Here is a 22,162-nt window from a genome sequence, read left to right as displayed (position 1 = left end):
AATGTAGTATGAGTCAACTGACAGCACATCTACTTTCTATATAGAGGATGTGGGCATCTTGTTTATCTTAATGCTGGTCTTCACAGAGAAGGGTGGGAGTTTCTGTTTGAAAAAACAACGATTAGCCATGTCCATAAGGAACCAGCAGGAACAATGTGCCAGATGGTAGAACGTAAGCAAGGAAACATTTCACTGGTGATGCTCCACATTCCCGGAATACAATTGTAAGGAAAAATAAACAAACTCATGCTGGGAAATTTATTTAGGAAAATCAGCAACGCTGGCTGTGTTTCCAACAGACAAGAGTTCTTTCTCCCACCCTGGACATCATTCAACAGCTATATGATCCCCCAGGCAGGAAGAAGCCAGGCTTTGGAGCCGCAAGGCTATTCAATGCTAATCAAGGTTGCCAATTGCACCATTCACACGTGCCTCAAACAGACAAGAGTTCTTTCTCCCATCCTGGACATTCCACAGATATATAAACCCCACTTGCCTAGTTTCCAACAGACCTCACAAGCTCTGAGGGTTTTGCCTGCCATAGATGTGGGCAAAACGTCAGGAGGGAATGCTTCTGGAACATGACCATACAGCCTGGAAAACTCACACCAACCCAAATATTGTGACATCTCATGTCCACATTTAAGGCTCTTGGAGAAATTTCTTTAAAGCATCAGGGGAAAGATTGGTAAAATCACTTTATTAAAATGTCCTCATGCTGATTTTTATTAAAATGCAGAAATTTCCATGATCGATTTCAACATTATAATATTTCAAGTTGAAGACTCTTCTCCAGCATTCTACATTTACAATCTGCTTTTTAACTACAACACACCAAAATCAACATATATTATTTTAGGCTTATCAAATCCAACATAAATACATTATATACAAGACATTCACATATGCTTTATACTGCTGATCTGCCGTCATAGAGGAGATGTTTTCCAATCCAAAGATAAACAATGTCCGAGAATCCACGCTACCGCTTTACGAGTGGAAGACTTTTTAGCCTAAACGAACAAGAAACGGAGAGAAAAATGAATGGATAAACAAGTGAAATTAATGTATTGTTGAAGGCTTTCATTGCCAGAATAACTGCATTGTGGTGAGTCTTTCGGGCTGTATGGCCATGTTCCAGAAGCATTCTCTCCTGACATTTCACCCACAACTATGGCATACATCCTCAAAGTTTGTGTGGTCTGTTGGAAACAGATCTCACAACCTCTGAGGATGCCTGCCATAAATGCGGATGAAACGTCAGGAGAGAATGCTTCTGGAACATAGCCATACAGCCCAGAAAACTCACAGCAACTCAATAATAATAACTTTATTATTATCAATTTATTACCTTTTTACAAGTTCTTTAGGTGATATATCTGCAGTCTCGCCATCACAGCTGCTGTCGCTGCTGCTATCGGCATCGCGAGAGCCGCCGTTTCGTTCGGGCTTCTTGCTTTTGCTCTTGCTCTTGTGTTTGGACTTCTTGTGTTTCTTTTTCTGCAAAAAAAATGAAGTTTGGTTCTGATATTTATGTGTCTCTTTGATTCTTGCAAAGAGAAACCTGGCAGAATAGGAAGAGACCTTCAAAGAAAGCAGCAGAGTTGCCCTTTTACACTATGAATAAAAAGGAATAAGGATTATTTCCTAGATAAAAGGGTTGAGAAAATAAACAATATTAAGATTGTCTCAATAAAAGACAGTCCTATATCATGTTCAGTGGGTTTTACTTGTAGCCATGCTTTTATAGTATTGTTGTTGATAGAAGAAATAATACAGGAATGATAATATAAACAAACTGTATATGTTTTTATAATATATTGACTTAAGAGAGCCTATAGCAGGCATGGGCCAACTTGGGCCCTCCAGGTGTTTTGGACTCCAACTCCCACATTTCCTAACAGCCGCTAGGCTGTTAGGAATTGTGGGAGTTGGAGTCCAAAACACCTGGAGGGCCCAAGTTGGCCCATGCCTGCTCTACATCCTGCAATATCACCTACATCCTTTAGTATATATACCTGGAAGGGGATGAATGATTTTATATCCCATTTATTTACAAGAAATCACCTTTTCTTTCTTGGCTTTGTGTTCTCTTTTGGACTTGTGTTTTTCTCTGCTCTTCTTAGGCTTCTCTCTCTTAGTAGTTTCGGGGGAACTTGCAAGCTGTATTTCCTCAAACTTCAAATGAGTGCCTAAAAATATTAGAGGAAAGAAAACGGATCAAAAATAGATCAAAAGCTACTCAAAGGACGCGTTTTCGAAGGTTTCATGAATGAAATCACTGGGAGTTTTCCGGGCTGTATGGCCATGTTCCAGAAGCATTATCTCCTGATGTTATTTATTTATTTGCTACATTTATATCCCGCCCTTCTCACCCCGAAAGGGGACTCAGAGAGGTTTACAAATAATATTTACATACAGTGTATTATACCACTAGCACAGCACAACACTAGCACTACATACCAGCATATTGCACCACACCACTATACTGTAATATTACCAGTAATATTACATGTAATAAATAATATATAATCAATATTATTATACTGTATTATTATTATAGTATTATATTGCATTATATTATCCTGTATCAATTTAACAATATAATATATAATACTCATATTATACTATCCTAATATTATAATATATTGTATATACATATTATGATGTAATACAATGTAATAATAATTATAATACACTATTATAATTGTATATTTATATTACATGTAATATTACTAATAATATTGCAATATAGTCGTATAGTACAATATAATACTATATAATGCTTATATTGTGCTATACTAATATTATAATATATTGTATGTATATATAACTTGTAAACCGCCCTCAGTCCCCTCTGGGGTGAGAATGGCGGAATATAAATGTTGCTAATAAATAAAAATAATATAATATTATTATCAATATTACATGTATATACAATATATTAATCATTACTTATTATTGTAAATTATATTGTTCCATCTACATCTATGGCAGGCATTCTCAGAGGTTGTGAGGTCTGTTGGAAACTAGGCAGGTGGGGAATTCCAGGCATGAAACAATCAGGGCCAGCTAACACCGCCCAACAAAGGATCCCCCCCCCCCAGCAGGAAGCAGCCAGGCTTTGAAGCTGAAAGGCCATTCAATGCTAATCAAGGTGGCCAAATGCAACATTCACACTTGCCTCAAACAAACAAAAGTTCTTTCTCCCACGCTGAACATCGCACAGATATATAAACCCCACTTGCCTAGTTTCCAACAGATCTTACAACCTTTGAGGATGCCTGCCACAGATGTGGGTGAAACGTCAGAAGCGAATGCTTCTGGAACATGGCCATACTGTCCGGAAAACTCACAGCAACCCAGTATTAAACATAATTCATATTAACATTAGATTCATGTCATACAGTCATCTTAGTGCTGAGCTAATGTGGGCAAAATAACAGGAGAGAATGCTTCTGGAATGTATCCACACAGCCCAGAAAACTTACAGTGATGCATAATAATAATAGTAAACTCACAGCTACTCAAAAGGATGCCTGGTGATTGTTATTTACATTTCCGAATCCCTTAACTAGAAAATCTGCGATAGTCTTTATACAAATTCTTTTGCATTTACCTCCGCAGAACTATTAAATTCCCTGCACACATTCCCTATAAAAATACACACTTAAATAAATACATAAATACAAAAAATATACACAGTGCTCCACAGAATGTGCATATTATGCTGAAATGTATTTACCAGAAAGTACAACAGGAGGCAATTTTGGTCCAAATTCTTCTCCTTGATCAATAGTTTCCTTCAAGGGCGAATTTACAACAACAGGAGGTTCTGGTGTGGCAACTCTGTTTGCTTTAGCACCTAATGGGTGATAAGAAGGAAGTGTTTGCAGATGGTTCATCAATGTGGGCCAAAACAAAGTGTCAACAAACCCATAACTACCTTGAACATCAGGCAAAGGAGAAGAACGCTTCGTACTTTCAGAAACTGGTTCTGCCTCTGCTTCTTGCGCTTCGCCATCACTCTCTTCTTCTTCTTCTGAAGATGATTTTTCATCTGAGGAGGAGCTGGCAAAGATGGCTTTAAACAGATCCATGGACGGCCTTGTTTCTTCTTCTTCTGCTACTTCTTCGTTCCTGGTCATAACTTCACTTAACTTAAAACAAGAGTAAAAGGGTTTTTTAAAGTTTTATATACATTGGAAAAACATAGTCTGCAAAGTATTAACTACAAACAACAACAAGAAACTCAACGGGCTGTAGCGTGTATAATAATAACAACAACAACAACAACTTTATTTTTATACCCTGCCTCCATCTCCCCGAAGGGACTCGGGGCGGCTTACATGGGGCCTGGGCCAGGTGAATAAAGACAGTATAAAAAACACAGCAATATAAATCAATACAGCATATTAAACTCACATTTACAGTAAAACATAGTTGGATAAAAACTGGGTAGGCTCCTAAAAATGAACTGGGACAGAGAAAGTGCATATAGAGTAGAATGTAAACTGCGGGAGAGGTAGATACTCGGAACTGTTATCCAGATAAGGTGCTTAGGAAGGCGTAAACACAGAAACTATGTCCGACTGAAGGAGTGGAATAAAGTGCTGCAGAGATGCTGTAAACAACAGGACAATCCCTAACCATGAGGGCGAAAATCATTCGCCAAAGGCCTGTTGGAAGAGCCAAGTTTTCAGGCTCTTCCGAAAAGTTAGGAGGGTAGGGGCCTGCCTATTCTCCCCGGAGAGAGAGTTCCTCCTAGAGTAGGAAGGGATCTCTAAAGGCCATACAGCTCAACCCCCTTTATTCTGCCATGCAGGAAAACACAACCAAAGCACCCCTGACAGATGGCCAGAGGAACATGAAAAGCACTGCAGACTAATCCAACAAGAAAAGTCGGCCATAGCAGAGAACTTGATGAACCAATCTGGACACAGCATATTATTTGAGAACACAGAAATGCTAGACCACTCTTAACAGCCACCATGTCAGAATACACAGAGAAGCCATTGAAATCTACATGAAGTACATGGACAATTTCAACAGAAAGAAAGAATCTCTCTCTCTCTCTCTCTCTCTCTCTCTCTCTCTCTCTCTCTCTATATATATATATATATATATATATACATACATATATACTAGCTGTGCCCAGCCACGCGTTGCTGTGGCATTTTCTGGTGGTGTTGGTGAGAAATTGTTGAGTTAGTGGTGGTATTGAATGTCTGTTGTATGGTTGTCTTTATGTTTAGTATGCACACTGAAGTGGATTATATGGCAGTGTGGAGTCAAGATAATCCAGTTCAAAGCAGATAATATAAGATTCTAAATGGGTTATATAGCTGTGTGGAAGGGCCTTGAGTCTACACTGCCATATAATCCAGTTCAAATCTGATAATCTGTGAAAAAGGCCTAAGTGAGGCCTAACTGTGCCTGTCCCCTGGGCTGAGTAGGTTGCTAGGAGACCAAGTGGGCGGAGCTTAGCCTTCAAACTGGCAGCAATTGGATAAAAACTATTATTCCTCTCCCTGTAATTAGGACTTTATTTTTTCTTTTCTTTTTGTTGTATCAACCTAGAGCCGTGAATGATGGGTTGTGTTGTCAAATTTCGAGGTTGGGGGGCCTGTAGTTTTGTTGTTTTGTCCGCTGCCCTGATGCCATCACTCTTTTTTATATATAGATATATATATATATCTGCACATTCATTTAGACCGCCCTCCCATTTAACTCCATGCTCCTAAAAGGTGGTCTTTTTATGTCATTATTCCATGTTTTCAATTGTTCTTACTGTTATTGTATTGTTAATGTATTGCATTATCTGATTTTAATGTGTTTTTATTTAGTTGAAGATGCTGTTTCTATATGTTTTTACTTCGTTTTATTTGTTTTCGGGCTTGGCCCTGTGTTAGCCACCTTGTGGGGAGATGGAGGCGGGATAAAAAAAATAAAGTTGTTGATATTATTATTATTTACTATGAAAATGAACAAAATCTGGCTCCCAGTATTAAAAGGCTCTAAAATCAGGACAGTTAGTAAAGAGCAATACTCAAACAACAGGGGAATTCCAGACAGGAAACAATAAGTGGGGAATTCCAGGCATGACACAATCAGGGCCAGCTAACACCTCCCAACAAAGGATTCCCCCGAACAGTAAGTAGCCAGGCTTTGAAGCTGCAAGACTATTCAATGCTAATCAATCTACCCAATTGCACCATTCACATGTGCCTCAAACAGACAAGAGTTCTTTTTTTCCACCCTGGATATTCCACAGATATATCAACCCCACTTGGGTAGTTTCCAACAGACCTCACAACCTCTGAGGATGCCTGCTATACGTGTGGGCAAAATGTCAGGAGAAAATGCTTTTGGAACAGGGCCATACAGCCCGGAAAACTCACAGCAACCCAACAGGCCACAATTGCAACAAGGTAAGGAGATCCATCAGTTCCATCCTCAATATTCTATTCCCAGGAGATAAAGTAGAAAAAATCAAGTATATTAAAGAATGCACATTGAAGACATGGATAAATTTATACCTCATTGGCAACAGGTTCCTTGATCTTTTTTTGGTCCATTTTTTCAATTGGCGGCTGCTCCTCCTGGACATCAACTTTTGACCTGGCTAAACTGATGAACTCACCAATAGCATCTTTCTTCTTCTTTTCTTTATCGGACACATCCCATCTTGAGGGCTTCTTTGGCTCTTAAAGAGACAAATATATTTTTTAGGGTTATATGTCCGAGATCTTTGCTCATACTGATCATATTGTTATTTATTTATTACCGACATCTATATCATGCCCTTCTCACCCAAAGGGGACTCAGGGTGGCTCGCAAGTCATATGTACATACATATTATATTATTCGTATAGCACAATATAAGCATTATGTATTACTATATTGTACTATAACACTATTTATTTATTTATTTATTTATTTATTTATTTACAGCATTTATATTCCGCCCTTCTCACCCCGAAGGGGACTCAGGGTGGATCACATTACACATATAGGCAAACATTCAATGCCTTTTAACATAGAACAAAGACAAACAAACATAGGCTCCGAGCGGGCTTCGAACTCATGACCTCCTGGTCAGAGTGATTCATTGCAGTTAATTGCAGCTGGCTTGCTCTCCCGCCTGCGCCACAGCCCGGGCCTATATTGTAATATTATTAGTAATATTGCATGTAATATAAATATACCATTATAATAGTGGATGATGATGATGATGATGATGATGATTATTATTATTATTATTATATTGTATTACTCGTCCAGGCACTTTACCAAATAATCTAACTATTATGCACTTGTTCTGACCCCCCATTTTATCCCTTTGGTGGTGAATCTGGAATTGTTTTTATAACTTTTAATCTTGTTTCATGGTTTTATTTGTAACATTGTTGCTTAAATCTGTTTTTGATTATTACAGTGTTTTATACTTTGTTTTATATTTTAACTTGTTTACACTTTGTCTTCTTCTGGGCTTGACCCCATGTTAGCCGCCCCGAGTCTCTTCGGGGAGATGGTGGCGGAATACAAAAATAAAGTATTATTATTATTATTATTATTGTATATACTTGAGTATAAGCCTAGTTTTTCAGCCCTTTTTTAGGACTGAAAAAAACCTTCCTCGGCTTATACTCAGCTGAGGGTCCTGGTGGGCTTATATTCAGGTCCTCTTATACTCAAGTATATATGGTATATTTATTATTTTTCTCTATTATTATTGGTATTGTTACATTTATTATTTTACTCTATTAATTATTATTATTACATTTATTATTTTACTCTATTATTGTTATTACTTTTATATTTATTTTACTCTATTTTATTATTAATACATTTATTATTTTACTCTATTTATTATTACATTTATTATTTCACTCTATTATTATTAAAAGGATACATAAGCACATTTACATTGAAGAAGATGAAAATAATGATTTAATCAGAGTTGAACAGTCATATCTTAAATTACAGTTTGATGTAAAGATTCAAGAACATTTAAACTACTGATGCCTCAATTAATGTAATTTTATTGGTATCTCGGCTTATACTGGAATCAATGTTTTCCCAGTTTTTTTGTGGTAAAATTAGGTGCCTTGGCTTATATTTGGGTCGGCTTATACTCGAGTATATACGGTATTATTATTATTATTGCTCATATAATTTTTTTGCTCATATTTTTAAAAAATCTATTGGATAATAGAGTTTTTATAATGCATTGACCAGATGCAAAACAGAAATAAATCTACAGATACCCCACCCAACACAGTCCATCTTGGAATGCAGGTCTGCCTATTTTATTTTCCCTTCTTCTTTATTACAATTTAGCTTACTATTTTCATATAATCAATACTTAAGTCGTTGGACTCATACATCCACAACAAGAAGTAAATAGGCCACTTACTATCCGGGATATTATCCTGTTGCACTCCTACTACTGCTTTGGCCTGACTCATTGTGACTGATGCGGACTCCGGTACCGTCAAGAAATTGAACACAGAATACTTGTCACGCTTCACTTTGGGCAATCCGACAATACATGAACTGGAAAACAAAAACGTTGGGATTCTCCATTAAACTTTTTAATATAGGATTAAAAAGGAGGGAAATACTATTTATTATGGAACAAACTTGGAACACAGACCAACTTTGATATTAATGGGATCTGGGGGGAATTGATCCAGGATGATGGGATTTGTAGTTCACCTATAATCAAAGAATACTCTGAACCCAACCAATGATGGATCTGAACCAAACTTAGCACACAGACCCATCATGCTCAACTTTAAGTACTAGTGGGTTTGGGGAAAATCGATCCAGGATGATGGGAATTGTAGTTTTCTGACATCTAGAGAGCACTGTGAAACCTACCAAGGATAGATCTGGACCAAAAAAGGCATACAGACCCATCATGCCCAACTTTTAAGTATTGATGGGCTTTGGGTAATGATAGAGGATTATGGGAGTTATAGTTCACTCATAATCAAAGAGTACTCTGAACCAAACCAATGATGAATCTGGACCAAACTTAGTACACAGACTCATCATGCTCAACTTGAAATGCTAGTGAGGTTTGCGAGAAATTGTTCCAAGACCATGAGAGTTATAGTTCACCCATAATCAGAGTACTCTGAACCCAACCAATGATGAATCTGGACCAAACTTAGCACACAGACCCATCATGCTCAGCTTTAAATGCTAGTGGAGTTTGAGGGGGATCTGATCCAAGATGATGGGAGTTGTAGTTCACCCGCATCCAGAGCACTGTGAACCCCACCAATGATATATCTGGACCAATCTTTGCACACATATATATCATGACAAACTTTAAGTTCTGGTAGGGTTCATGGGGAATGGAGTTGTAGTTCACCCACATTCAGAGAGCCCTATGAACCTCACAAATGGAGAGATCCAAAATCCGAAACCAAACAATGGCTATTTTCCAAATATTTATCATTACAAAAGACCTAACCCAGGCATCGGTGGGTACCTAAGTTAAAACCAAAATAAATAATAGTTTATTTTGTGCAATTGTAGGTGTTGTTTGCAAGGATTTGTATTACAACGCCATACGTTTTCAAAAGCTTGTTGCTGTTGAAATAAATCTATAAGCAATGACAACTTCAGTGTTACATATCTCATGGTCCGTTCTTTAATGCTGATGCGCTCAACTCACTCTGAATAGGGATCGGGGACATTAAACCTTTTGCACAGCAGTTTGTCCGGGTGCCATTCGAACTTCTCTCTTGTGAGCTTGCCAAACATCTTCATCTTTGCAGCAGCCTTTTTGTCATCAACATCAGCCTACAATAAACATACAGTGATTAATAGCAACTAAAATAAATATGTATCAGTTGCAGCAGGCATGGGCAAACTTGGGCCCTCCTCCAGGTGTTTTGGACTTCAACTCCCACAATTCCTAACAGCCGGGAGGCTGTTAGGAATTGTGGGAGTTGGAGTCCAAAACACCTGGAGGAGGGCCCAAGTTTGCCCATGCCAGAGTTACAGTCATTATCCTCTGACTCTTACGTCAATCATAAGAAATAACTGAGGACAGCATAGTTTTGTAATTCACACCTCCTGATCCCGAGGAACTTCTACTTTGTCAGTATCATCTTCATGCTTTGCAGAAGTAAACCGCGAAGACAGGACGGAGCTGGAGGATTTGTAGAGCATCGCAGCACGAGAAAACTCCTCTCGCTCCCTCCGGCGTTCCCATTCTGTCATATTAGGATCCACACAGCTTGCTAGGACTTCTACTGGAAGAGAAATAGGCAACCCGTCAAACTAAATAGTGGTAAAAAGGGATTTGAAAAAAATCAAAGCTGTTCACACTTTTAAAGCATTGAAACAAAGGAAAACCTGCAGACAACTGCCTTCACAGAAACATGAAAAACTTAAAATCTATTACCCTGTCGTTATATTTTCATGCAGCAAGCTCTCGGTGAGTGGCTTTAACATATCAAGAAAATGAGACTGCAATAGTTGTACAATGGAAGCTCAACTTAATAATGTCTCAGTGTTTAAGTTAATAAAGAAAGCACAGAGCTTTGTGCTGATTTGTGCTTCCTTGCCACAGCCATTTTAAAGTTGATCCTTTCTTTTAAATTGTTCCATGTAAATATGCATTTATATATTACTGGTTATTTATAAAATGCATTTTCTTATTTGAAAACACTTTAAAATGGGGAGGGGGGCCTTCGGGTGGCCAGAACGGATTACTGTATATACTCGAGTATAAGCCTAGTTTTTCAGCCCTTTTTTAGGACTAAAAAAGCCCCCCTTGGCTTATACTCTGGTGAGGGTCCTGGTTGGCTTATATTTGGGTCACCTTATACTCGAGAATATATGGTACATTTATTATTTTTCTCTATTATTATAACATATATTATTGTACTCTATTATTGATGCTACTATTATATTTATTTTACTCTATTTTTATTATTAATAATAATACATTTATTATTTCACTCTGATCTTATTATTACATTTATTATTCTACTCTATTTATTATTACATGTATTATTTTCATGTATTTATTATTATTATTACATGTATTATTTTACTCTATTATTATTAAAAGAATACATAAGCACATTTACGTTGAAGATGAGAATAATGATTTAATCAGAGTTGGAAAGTCTTATTTTAAATTTGAGCTTTATGTAAATGTCCAAAAACATTTAACCTACTGATGCCTCAATTAATATAATTTTTTGGTATCTATTTTTATTTCCACCCTCGGCTTATACTTGAGTCAATGATTTCCCAGGTTTTTTGTGGTAAAATTAGATGCCTTGGTTTATATTCGGGTCGGCTTATATTCGAGTATATACGGTAATAGCATTTCAACAGGAAAATCTGATTTGAAATATAAACATTTTGAGTTAAGAGTTCAGTCACAGAACAGATATAAATTATTGTTATTAATAATAATAACTTTATTTATATACCGCCCTATCTCCTCAAGGGACCCAGACCAGGTTCCAACACAACTGGAAACATACAAGTTAAGGCCATACAGCAATTAAAACATATAAAATACCACATAAACATTTAACATTGGGGTGGCCAACTATAAAGTGCTAACTCTTTTAACTCACGGTACCACTGTATTTGTCCACAAAGAACACTGTAATAACACACTGGAAAGATCTATCTTCTATTTACCTTCTCTCTCTCTCTCTCTCTCTCTCTATATATATATACTATATATATATATATACACACACACACACACACACACACACACACGTCTATATAGATATATAGATATTTACCTATATCTACCTACATTTGTATATTTTTCAAGATGGCTTCCACATTCAGAGAGCCCTGTGACTCCCACCGATAATGGATCTGGACCAAACTTGGCACACAGACCCTCAAATGACCAACTTCAACTACTGGTTTGGTTTGGGGCAATGACAAGATCATAGTAGTTTATCCACATCCTTATGCATTTTCTATTGAGACCATTAATAAAATCCAAAAACAAACAATGATTATTTCTAATGTTTATCCTTACAAAACTCCTAACCCGGGCATGGCAGAGTACCCAAGCTAGTTCATAATAAATGCCAACTATTTAATTTTTGTCATTTCCTTCTTTTTACCCAACTCTGATCAAAGGAGTCAAAACCATCTTATCACAAGAAACAAGAGTTTTATGTGTTTTGGTAATTAACCTTTTGCATCACGTTTGAGACTTGCTGTGTAATTTTCATATCTCTTTTGTTTTTCCGGATCTTTTGCAAACGGTCTGAAGTCATTAGAACCCGTCGAAGTTAACTGCTGCCACTTTGGTGGCGCATCATGCAAAGCCGGGGCCTGGAATCTGTTTTGCAGGCATTGCTGGGGCAGAGATGGGGTCTTTGCTTGAGTCTCTGCTGCTTGTTTCACTTCCTGGATCCTTTCTTTGTCTTTATCTGACAAATACTCAAGAACAGAAGTTGCTGGACCTACACAATTTTAAAAAATCAGTGTAAAAAAGCAACTGTAAAAAGCAACAGATGGAACATATACATTGGAAATTAACATTGTAATATACTGGATACCTTTTAGACTGGTCTCGCCCAGCAATTCCCTCCTCTGAGAAGCAGTCTTTTGGTGTCTGCTTGGCAATAGTGCATCACTCTGGAACTTCCCTGTAGATTCTGATAAAACTTGCACTAAATGGGAATTTTCATTTCTGGTGTTTATCGTGGGTCGAAAGTGATGGATTGGTCTGTAATCCCTTGGCAAATCAGGAGGAGGGTAAGTCTTTAAAGATAAAAAAACAACATAACACAAAGGGAGGCTTATACATCAGCTATATTGAATGCACTTATCAGACACTGGTTGCTATACAATACTCAATAAGACATAGGGATGAATAACACTGATAACTTGGTTTCTCATATCCTGTAGGGCTCCAAGTAGATACACTGGAGGCACAGAATGTCAACACTGTTCTCGAGTTTGCTATTATTATAATCATCCTAATAATCATTTACTTATATAGCACCATCAAATGTACCCAGCACTTTACAGTAAAACAACCAAAAACAATGGGTCCTACTAAAAGCATATAATCTGAAATGGGGGGGGGGGGGGGGGGAGAATGAGAAATAATACAATCCAAAGCTGGACAATACAACTACACAATGCATCATTCAGGTAAACATGTGAAAACAAACAAATACTGTAATACAAAGCAAACTAATCAAGAGATAACCTATATATATGCAGCTGCTATAAAGTGATAAGTGATTTGAAGGCAGAAACACACACAATTAAACTACTACCTAATAATAATAATAATAATAATAATAATAATAATAATAATAATAATTTTATTTTTGTACCCCGCCTCCATCTCCCAGAAGGGACTCTGTGCAGCTTACATGAGGCCAAGCCCAAACAACAGTTAAAATGTAATTACATAAAAATACAATTCAACAACATAGATAGAATAAAACAACATTATAGCAATATACAAAAGAGCATCAACCAGCAACCAAAATCAGTTTTATGGCTCCTTAATCAATTCTAAGCAATCCATGTAATTATCTAAGAAAATGGAACTGTTCTAAGAAATATTCTACACAGGGAGAAGAGTGGTTTACCTACTTTTGGAGGAACAATAGATGCAGACGCGATTAAGAAACCATCCAAAATTTTCCCAATGTATTTCAGCTCTTTGTTGATTACTGGAAAATAATATCATTGAGAAGAGTTTTGAAAACACTGCAATTGTATATAAAAAAGCTAAATATATATTGCCAAAGGTGTTCACGGACAGAATCATTGGGGTGTTGTGTGGTTTCCAGGCTGTATTAACCATGTTCTAGCAGAGTTGCAGGAGAAATGTCAGGAGAAAATGCTGCTAGAACACAGTAACAGCCCGGAAACCACACAACGCCCCATTTGCTAAATAAAATCCCAAAAGAACACACCCTTCTTCCACACCTGGCTTATTTGTATACTGCTTCGGTGCCGTCCAGCCATACAAGCCGTCGCCAGGCTCCTCCTCTTTCAAAACGGTGTCATATTTAGAAAGAGATTCGGTAGCATAAATGTCAGCATCTTCCTCTTCCAAAGCACCAACACCAAAAGCCTAAGAAAAAGTACAGGGCAGAGAATGAGCACAAGCAAGTATCAATTTAATAGGCCAATAAGGGTGTTTACAATTAGCATGTGAGTAGATAATATATTTAAAACTTCCAGAACAAAACTGGAAGGTTGACTGCTGTATTTCCAACATTAGGAAAGAGAGAAGAGCTCTTCTATTTATCAAGCTGAGATACAACTTTCAGAAATCTAATTTTGGGGCATATTATAAACTGTAATCTTGAACATTACCACTGACCTTTAAAGAGTAATGATCTTACAGAATGATGAATTTCTGCTGACTTTGCCTGCTAGGTTTTGCTCTTGTATCTTATCTGGCTGTTTTTTATATAGTTCTATGTGGGCACTGGTAGAAAATACTGCAAGAAGGTGACTCATGGGATTATTATTATTATTTATATCCCACTTTTTCTCTCTATAAGAAAACTCAAAGTGGAGAACATTGAAAACATTACGATACAAATACTAATATTAAGAATTAAACATAATTAGCATTAAAAACAATTCAATTAAACATAAAAACATAAACATAAAAAACATAAGAGACATGTTTACAACGTGAAGTTTTACCTGCCCCGAAATGCCAAGTTTCCGTCCTTTACTATGACGCAGATCACCAAGCAGAGTTTGACTTTCAGAACTAGGACTAAAAAAGTTTGTATCTTCCTCTGAAATTCCAAACAAAGCTTTGGTTGGATCGAGGCCTTTATAGCCAAGTCCATGGACATTATCTTTCGGAGCCAAGTTCACAGGCATTACATCTTTGGGAGCAAATGTCACATTTTCTGGCTGATAATCATCCTCTTCTTCCTTTAAGGAGATAACATACATTGTTTAGAATGAAGAAACACTGCTACGATAATCAGCAGCATCCTAAAGGCGTTTTTTTTATATTTAACCCCTGATATTCCCTTGTTATTTGCTCCACAGTCTACTAATTGTTTGTAACTTCTTGGAAAAGGAAGCTCTCTTGCTTCCTGTACTTCTCTGTAGATTTCTGTATACATCAGTACTACTCTAAATATTATTATGGCAGAAAACTCCCCAGTGACATATTATTGCAGATAACAGAGGTTTGTCTCTATTACACTATGTAACAAAATTTGATAAAAAATTCTGTTCCTGGTCTGAAAGTGTTATTTCCTGTTTAATGCTGCGGTCCTTACTTTAAAAGTAGTTGTTCTACTCCAGAAACTTGGTTTCGGTGGTTGCCATTTTTAACCTTTCTATGTGCCATTTTAACCTTTTGTGCAGACCACGAAACTTTTTGAAGTTTAATAAACTTTGTCCAGGTTTTTGTGATACAACAAATTAGGAAATGACATTTATAACCCAGGGATAAAAATTGAATTACGTGGTTTTATTTGCATAACTACACGCTATATAAAAATAAATGAAGCCATCCCACCCTATCTCCTCCCAAATATTGTACAAATAATACCTCTGATTCTTCAGATCCTGGGGGCAAAGCACAGCCGTATATTTTCACAGGATCCGCAACTAAACATGATGGAAAAAAGACAATATATTATTACATTTTCTTTGTAAAGGGCAGCTCATTGTTTGTCTATACTGCTGGGATCTCAGTGTAGTCTGCTGAATTACCAAAGTGTTGCAAGGCACTCTACTGTATCAAAGAATATCAATGTGATTGTTTACATCACTACAAAACAAGAGTAAACGAATCATACTGGATGTATTTAAGTGATATTCTCAACCTAGCCAAGTTATTTATTTTCCCCTTAACAAGAAAGCAGCATGTTTAAAATACCAGGTTTTTGTTTCTGTGGCTTCCTCTTCACACGAGGTCCAACACCTTGTCCATCTTTCCAGCCCATTTTTCGCAGCAGGTCAACACCAATGGTGATTCTTAATAGGAAATGTACAAAAGTATTATTACAAATAAACATATTAAAATAATGTACACAATATACATAAATATCCAATGACATATAGCAAACTTTCCAAAGTGCAGGCATGTTTTAACATCAGGAACATTAGCATGAGGAGCTCAAAGAGGAACATTAAATTCCGCAGGCTGTTTTATGCTGAGAATAAAACAAAACAAACAAAAAACAAGCAGTATACTGTGAAATTTTTCATTCGCACTTATGTAACCTTTTACTCCTCCATACAGTATAATATATACTTACTTGCCAGGTGCTATAAATTCATCCAATACTGCAGCTCCAGGAATCGGGCCAACAACACCTGCAATTTCTCTGGCTTTCTCCTTTATTCTATCCTTGCTTCTGGAAGTATATTCATCTGTAATTGTAATTTCCTTTGGTGCTATCCCATGCTCACTAAGATCCTTTTTGGAGGGAAGAGAAGGAAAATCCAGAAAAATGGGTTGGAAGCCATTTCTCAAATGGAAATAGTCCATTCTCCATATTGGCTGGAATTAGAGGACCATTGTGAAAGCAGAAAACTACAAATAAAGACATTGCTTAAAGAGATTTCTAGGTCTTCCAGCATAACTCTATGGTGGATTTCCAAAGGAAGCTGGCTCCAGAATTGCATTGGAGGACCTAGAGATACCTAAAGTGAAGTTCTCTCTAGAAATCTTTCGGTCCGATGGACAAAGTTGACCATGGAGTCATATTCTCTGTAGGGACTAGCAATTCCTACAGAGAACATTTTAATCAAATTCTGTTAAACATCAAATCTGCAAAAGTCAAAACCACAAATGTGGAGAGATCTATATACAGTAGAGTCTCACTTATCCAACATAAACGGGCCGGCAGAACATTGGATAAGCGAATATGTTGGATAATAAGGAGGGACTAAGGAAAAGCCTATTAAACATCAAATTAGGTTATGATTTTACAAATTAAGCACCAAAACATCATGTTATACAACAAATTTGACAGAAAAATTAGTTCAATACATGGTAATGCTATGTAGTAATTACTGTATTTACGAATTTAGCACCAAAATATCATGATCTATTGAAAGCATTGTCTACAAAAATGTGTTGGATAATCCAGAACGTTGGATAAGTGAGACTCTACTGTATTTAAAAAATGCCACTGAAATGCAAAATACATTAAAAAAATAAAGATGGCTCTTATTACATCATGCGTACAGTATGAAAGACTATGATAAACTGAAACTAAGGTATATTTAGCAAGCACATTTCTGAAACACAAGCCAGAGATCTGGAGAAATCGAATAGCATATATTTCTATGCTGCTCAGTCACTAAACAAGACACAAAGCACAACAAACCAGAGAAAGATGCTTCCATAAACCACAAAACAAAAACTGCCTACTTCCAGAAAACAAAATAAACCAAGTACTGTATACACAAATATCTGTGTCTTGTTTAGTCACTGTTGGAGTGATCAAGCAGTTGCTTATTCATAAATTAGGCCTCCCATTTATCCCTAGATTATTGTAGCCTGGGAACGTGCCGATATTTATTAAGCAGCCAGAAAGAATAAGGAGAATACACACATCCTTAAGACAGTATAGGTACATATGGTGATATTTATGTATCTAAATCAAACACAGCAACCCACACAAGAACAAGAAAAATCCCAAAATATGACAATTTAAATCTGCAATGTTTTAAAAACTTACTTCTTCATCCATAAAATCTTCTGGCCCCAGGACTGTCCTTTCCGCTCTCTTCTGGCGTGATGAGACAAAGGTGGATGGTGCCCATCCTTTAAATAGAGCAATTCATATTTATAAGATGCAACATCAAAATCTTACTGAATCCAGCCTGTCTCAGTTTTTCATCAACAGTATTACTTAATCAACTCTATATTTCTGTGGTTTGAAATTCCAGCACCAAGGAGAAGGTTGGATTAAATGATGGAAACTCCTTTCTTTAAGGTTTTTAAACAGAGGCTGGGTGGCCATCTGTCAGGGGTGTTTTGTGATTTTCCTGCATGTCAGAAGAGGGTTAGAATGGATGGTCTTTGGGGATCTCTTCCAACTCTCTGATTCTATGAAATGGTGAACAAGTCCCCTCCAATTATATGATTCAATCAGAAATGGGTTGTAAAATGTGAATTAGCTCTCTTTATACAAATCGGCACAAATAGATAGAGAGACAGATAATTACTAACCTTCTTTAGAACCCACGGTGTTAAAATAGCCGGCAGAAAAACCACCACTAAATGCTCCATGGAAACGTTTGTACCGTCCCTTTTCATCTCTGACAGTTTGATCTTGTACAGGAATTGGCTTCTTGATCGGTTCGCCTGCAATTATTATTTGAAGACCACGAAAATTAACATTGAAAATGAAAGGAAGCTACTGTTAGGCAGGCAGATGAGAGGATATTTGAATAACATAAAATCGGTTTGTATCACATCCAATAATGCAAAGCATGGCATTACCTCCTGTTACTTCTTACAAATAATTTTGGGTAGAGAAGTCTGCAGAAAGCCCTTTCCCACTTACAGTACCCACAATGGACATTCCCTCTACATATGAATGAGCTCCTCACAACCCAGAGGAAGCCATAAAGTTACCATGATGATATGGCAAAAGGAAACAAACACATGGGGCTACTAGCCAAGAGAGAACTAGTCAAGATAGTATAATAATAATAATAATAATAATAACAACTTTATTTTTGTATGCCACCTCCATCTCCCCAACAGGGACTCGGAGTGGCTAACACAGGGACAAGTCCATTACAAATCACATAACATCATAAAATCAACAGTTAAAACAACAAGCATCACATTTAAAAACAAATTAAACAGGTCATAGTTTAAAATGAACATAATTAAGAGCAGGAAATACAAGCAATCATCCAGAGCATTAAGAGGTCTAATATGGACATAAATGGGCAAACAATCAAACTGATAAAAGGGTGTCTATATCAAAATAGAACATACATCAAATAGACAAAGAAGGTAGGGAAGATAAATCTGGGATGGAAATCAAACTATATCGTGACAGGGAAAATTTCGATGTGGGTAAGGGCCAGGGTATAACAACAGAACAACCGTGTATTTAACTGCTTCCGAAAGACAGTGAGATAAATGATAAAAAATTATAGTAAAAAATGATAATGCATGAAATCCCAATCTACATTTCACTTAGGCCACTTCCACACAAGCTGAATAAAATCCCACATTATCTGCTTTGAACTGGAATATATGCCAGTGTGGACTCAGATAACCCAGTTCAAAGCAAATATTGTGGGATTTTCTGCCTTGATATTCTGGGTTATATGGCTGTGTGGAAAGGGCCTTACTCTTCTGGATATTTACCAGAAAGGAGTCGGTTTCAACTGTCAAAATATCCAGTACAGAACTACAGATATAACTGCTGTAATAGTTCCATGTTAAGCCATTTTTATTAAGCACTCTACTTCAATTAAGCCATTTGCTACCCATCTTTTAATGTTGTTGTATTGAATGCAAGGACTCTTAGAAGACCCTCATAATGCTACAAAACACAACTTCGACAATGGTGAACTTAAAGCAGGCATGGGCAAACTTGGGCCCTCCAGGTGTTTTGGATTTCAACTCCCACAATTCCTAACAGCCTACTGTTAGGAATTGTGGGAGTTGAAATCCAAAACACCTGGAGGGCCCAAGTTTGCCTATGCCTGACTTAAAGTGATATTTATGTTTCTAGATTTATTTATTTACTACATTTTTATCCCGTTCTTCTCACCCCGAAGGGGACTCAGAGCGGCTTACTAATCAAATGAATATACAATATATTATTAGCATAGCACAATATAAGCAATAAATTACTATATTGTACTATATTATTATATGGTAATATTATTAGTAATATTACATTTAATATATAATATACTAGCTGTGCCCGGCCACGCGTTGCTGTGGCGAAGTACGGTGGTATGGGAAATAAGTATTGAGGAATTGGTGGTAGTTAAGGTAAAGGGTCCCCTGGGCTGAGCGGGTTGCTAGGAGACCAAGTGAGCGGAGCTTAGCCTTCTAACTGGCAGCAATTGGATAAAAACAATTATTCCTCTCCCTCTAATTAGGACTTTATTTTTCTTTTCTTTTTGTTGTATCAACCTAGAGGCATGGATGAGGGGTTGTGCTGTCAATTTTCGAGGTTGTGGGGTGTTTACTTTTGTTGTTTTGTCCGCTGCCGTGATGCCATCACTCTTTTATATATATATAGATAATTATTATTATTATATTGTATTACTAGTAGTATAATATTGTATTCCATTATAATATTATCATCAATATTGTATGTATATACAATATATTATATATTTAAATCAAGCCTGGGCCAACTTGGGCTGTCGGTTTCAGCTGTCAAAATATCCTTTTTCGTTTAGTAATACAGCCAGTGTTAGGAATTGTGGGAGTTGAAGTTCAAAACACCTGCATGGAGGGTCCAAGTTGGCCCAGGCCTGATCTACAAGGTTTTGCCTGGACTTTTAAAGAGTTATTTAAGATCCTGATATCTCCTTCAAAGTTTGGACTAAACCTCACAATAAGGATTTCCTGCCTGCCTGGCTTTGATGTTGTGGACTCCAACTCCCAGAAGCCCCTGCCTGCTTGTTCAAAGGCCAGGAATTCTGGGAGTTGGAGTCCCAGACACCTGGAGGGAGGGCCCCAGCTGTGCAGGCCTGTTTTGAGGGAATCCAGACCTGCAAGTCTTGCCTCAGTCAACCCCAGGGAAATGAAGGTTCGCTTCCCGAAAGGACAAGCTGCTCACCTTCCTCCAAAGGCTCCAGCGGGGTCCCAATGCAAACCAGGTCCGCCTCCTCCTCCTCGTCGCTCCCACACGCCGCCATCTTGGCCAGCCCTGGGGCGGGGTTTGATTGGCTTGATTGACACGCCTCCTAGCCCCGCCTCCTCCTCCCATTGGTGGGTTCCCTGAGCTCAGCATATCCAGTAACTTGTCTGGACCCTAAGCGGGAGGGACTGGGCGGGGTTTGTTTGCCCCGCCCTCTGGCCCCGCCCCCTCCTCTTCCCATTGGTGGATTGAGCTCATGAATGGATCCAGAACTGTCATGCCCAAAGTCTAGGTTTTCCAGTATTTTGCATTGGATTCAGCACCAAAAAAAGCCCATTATATAGTTCAGATTTGTGGATGACACCTCCACCATTGGGAACCATGGAGAAGTATTTGGACCACCTCAACAGCATCTATCCTAACATTACCTGACAGTGTAAAAGGTAAAGATCTCCCCTAAATCTATTATTTTATCTATTATTATTTTATTTATCCATTATTAATATAATTAGTATGTTTATTTATATCCCACTTTTCTCTCCAGAAAGAGACTATAACAATTTATCTATAATAATAATAATAATAATAATTAATGTAATAATAATAATAATAATAATAATAATAATATAACTTTATTTTTATACCCCGCCCCATCTCCCCGAAGGGACTCGGGGCGGCTTACATGGGGCCAGGCCCGATAAAACAAACAAAACAGTAACAAAGCAATAAAACAATTATCCCAGTAAAAAACATCAACATCAATAAAAACAATCATTAAAATCAACAAGCAGGATACAGTGTTAAAAACAGGAGACTAATTCATAGATCCCAGGCGAAATGCAGAGTGATACGAAATGGGAAAAGGAAATTTCACAGTTGGACAATAAAGTGCAGTATAAAATGGCAAGACAACAACAATGGGACTATTATGGAATGGACAGCTAGATCAATCCAGCAACAACTAAACATCGAAGGCCTTTTGAAACCCTAATAATAATAATAATAATGTAATAATAATAGATACTGTTGGACTTCCGAATCCAGACTGACAAAGTTCTGGAACACAACACACCAGACATCACAGTTGTGGAAAAGAAAAAGGTTTGGATCATTGATGTCGCCATCCCAGGTGACAGTCGCATTGACAAAAAACAACAGGAAAAATTCAGCCGCTCTCAGGACCTCAAGATTGAACTTCAAAGACTCTGGCAGAAACCAGTGCAGGTGGTCCCGGTGGTGATGGGCACATTGGGTGCCGTGCCTAAATATCTCAGCCGGCATTTGGAAACAACAGACATTGACAAAATTACGATCTGCCGACTGCAACAGGCCACCCGACTGGG

General features: G+C 37.4%; 1 protein-coding gene across 3 annotated transcripts; it reads right to left on the bottom strand.

Moving 5' to 3' along the window:
* Positions 1 to 680: 680 nt before the first annotated feature.
* Positions 681 to 20,930, bottom strand: gpatch1 (G-patch domain containing 1). 3 transcript variants are annotated; one of them, XM_062961690.1, is made up of 20 exons: positions 20,799 to 20,930; positions 18,206 to 18,340; positions 17,712 to 17,797; positions 16,281 to 16,441; positions 15,899 to 15,996; positions 15,569 to 15,627; positions 14,698 to 14,937; positions 13,966 to 14,113; positions 13,627 to 13,706; positions 12,573 to 12,777; positions 12,204 to 12,476; positions 10,093 to 10,274; positions 9,692 to 9,819; positions 8,420 to 8,559; positions 6,540 to 6,706; positions 3,947 to 4,160; positions 3,746 to 3,865; positions 2,068 to 2,192; positions 1,352 to 1,500; positions 681 to 1,013 (listed from the first exon to the last, which is right to left on the bottom strand). In XM_062961690.1, the coding sequence occupies exons 1-20, from the start codon at positions 20,875 to 20,877 to the stop codon at positions 983 to 985; spliced, it is 2,820 nt and encodes a 939-aa protein (XP_062817760.1). In that variant the 5' UTR covers positions 20,878 to 20,930; the 3' UTR covers positions 681 to 982. The 3 variants fall into 3 exon arrangements, with proteins under 3 accessions (XP_062817760.1, XP_062817762.1, XP_062817761.1); XM_062961692.1 differs by having other exon boundaries at positions 3,983 to 4,160; XM_062961691.1 differs by having other exon boundaries at positions 10,093 to 10,271.
* Positions 20,931 to 22,162: the final 1,232 nt, after the last annotated feature.

This window comes from Anolis carolinensis, unplaced genomic scaffold (genome assembly GCF_035594765.1).
Source record: "Anolis carolinensis isolate JA03-04 unplaced genomic scaffold, rAnoCar3.1.pri scaffold_9, whole genome shotgun sequence".
Classification (NCBI taxonomy): Eukaryota; Metazoa; Chordata; class Lepidosauria; order Squamata; family Dactyloidae; genus Anolis; species Anolis carolinensis.
This window is presented reverse-complemented; position numbering and strand designations above follow the sequence as displayed.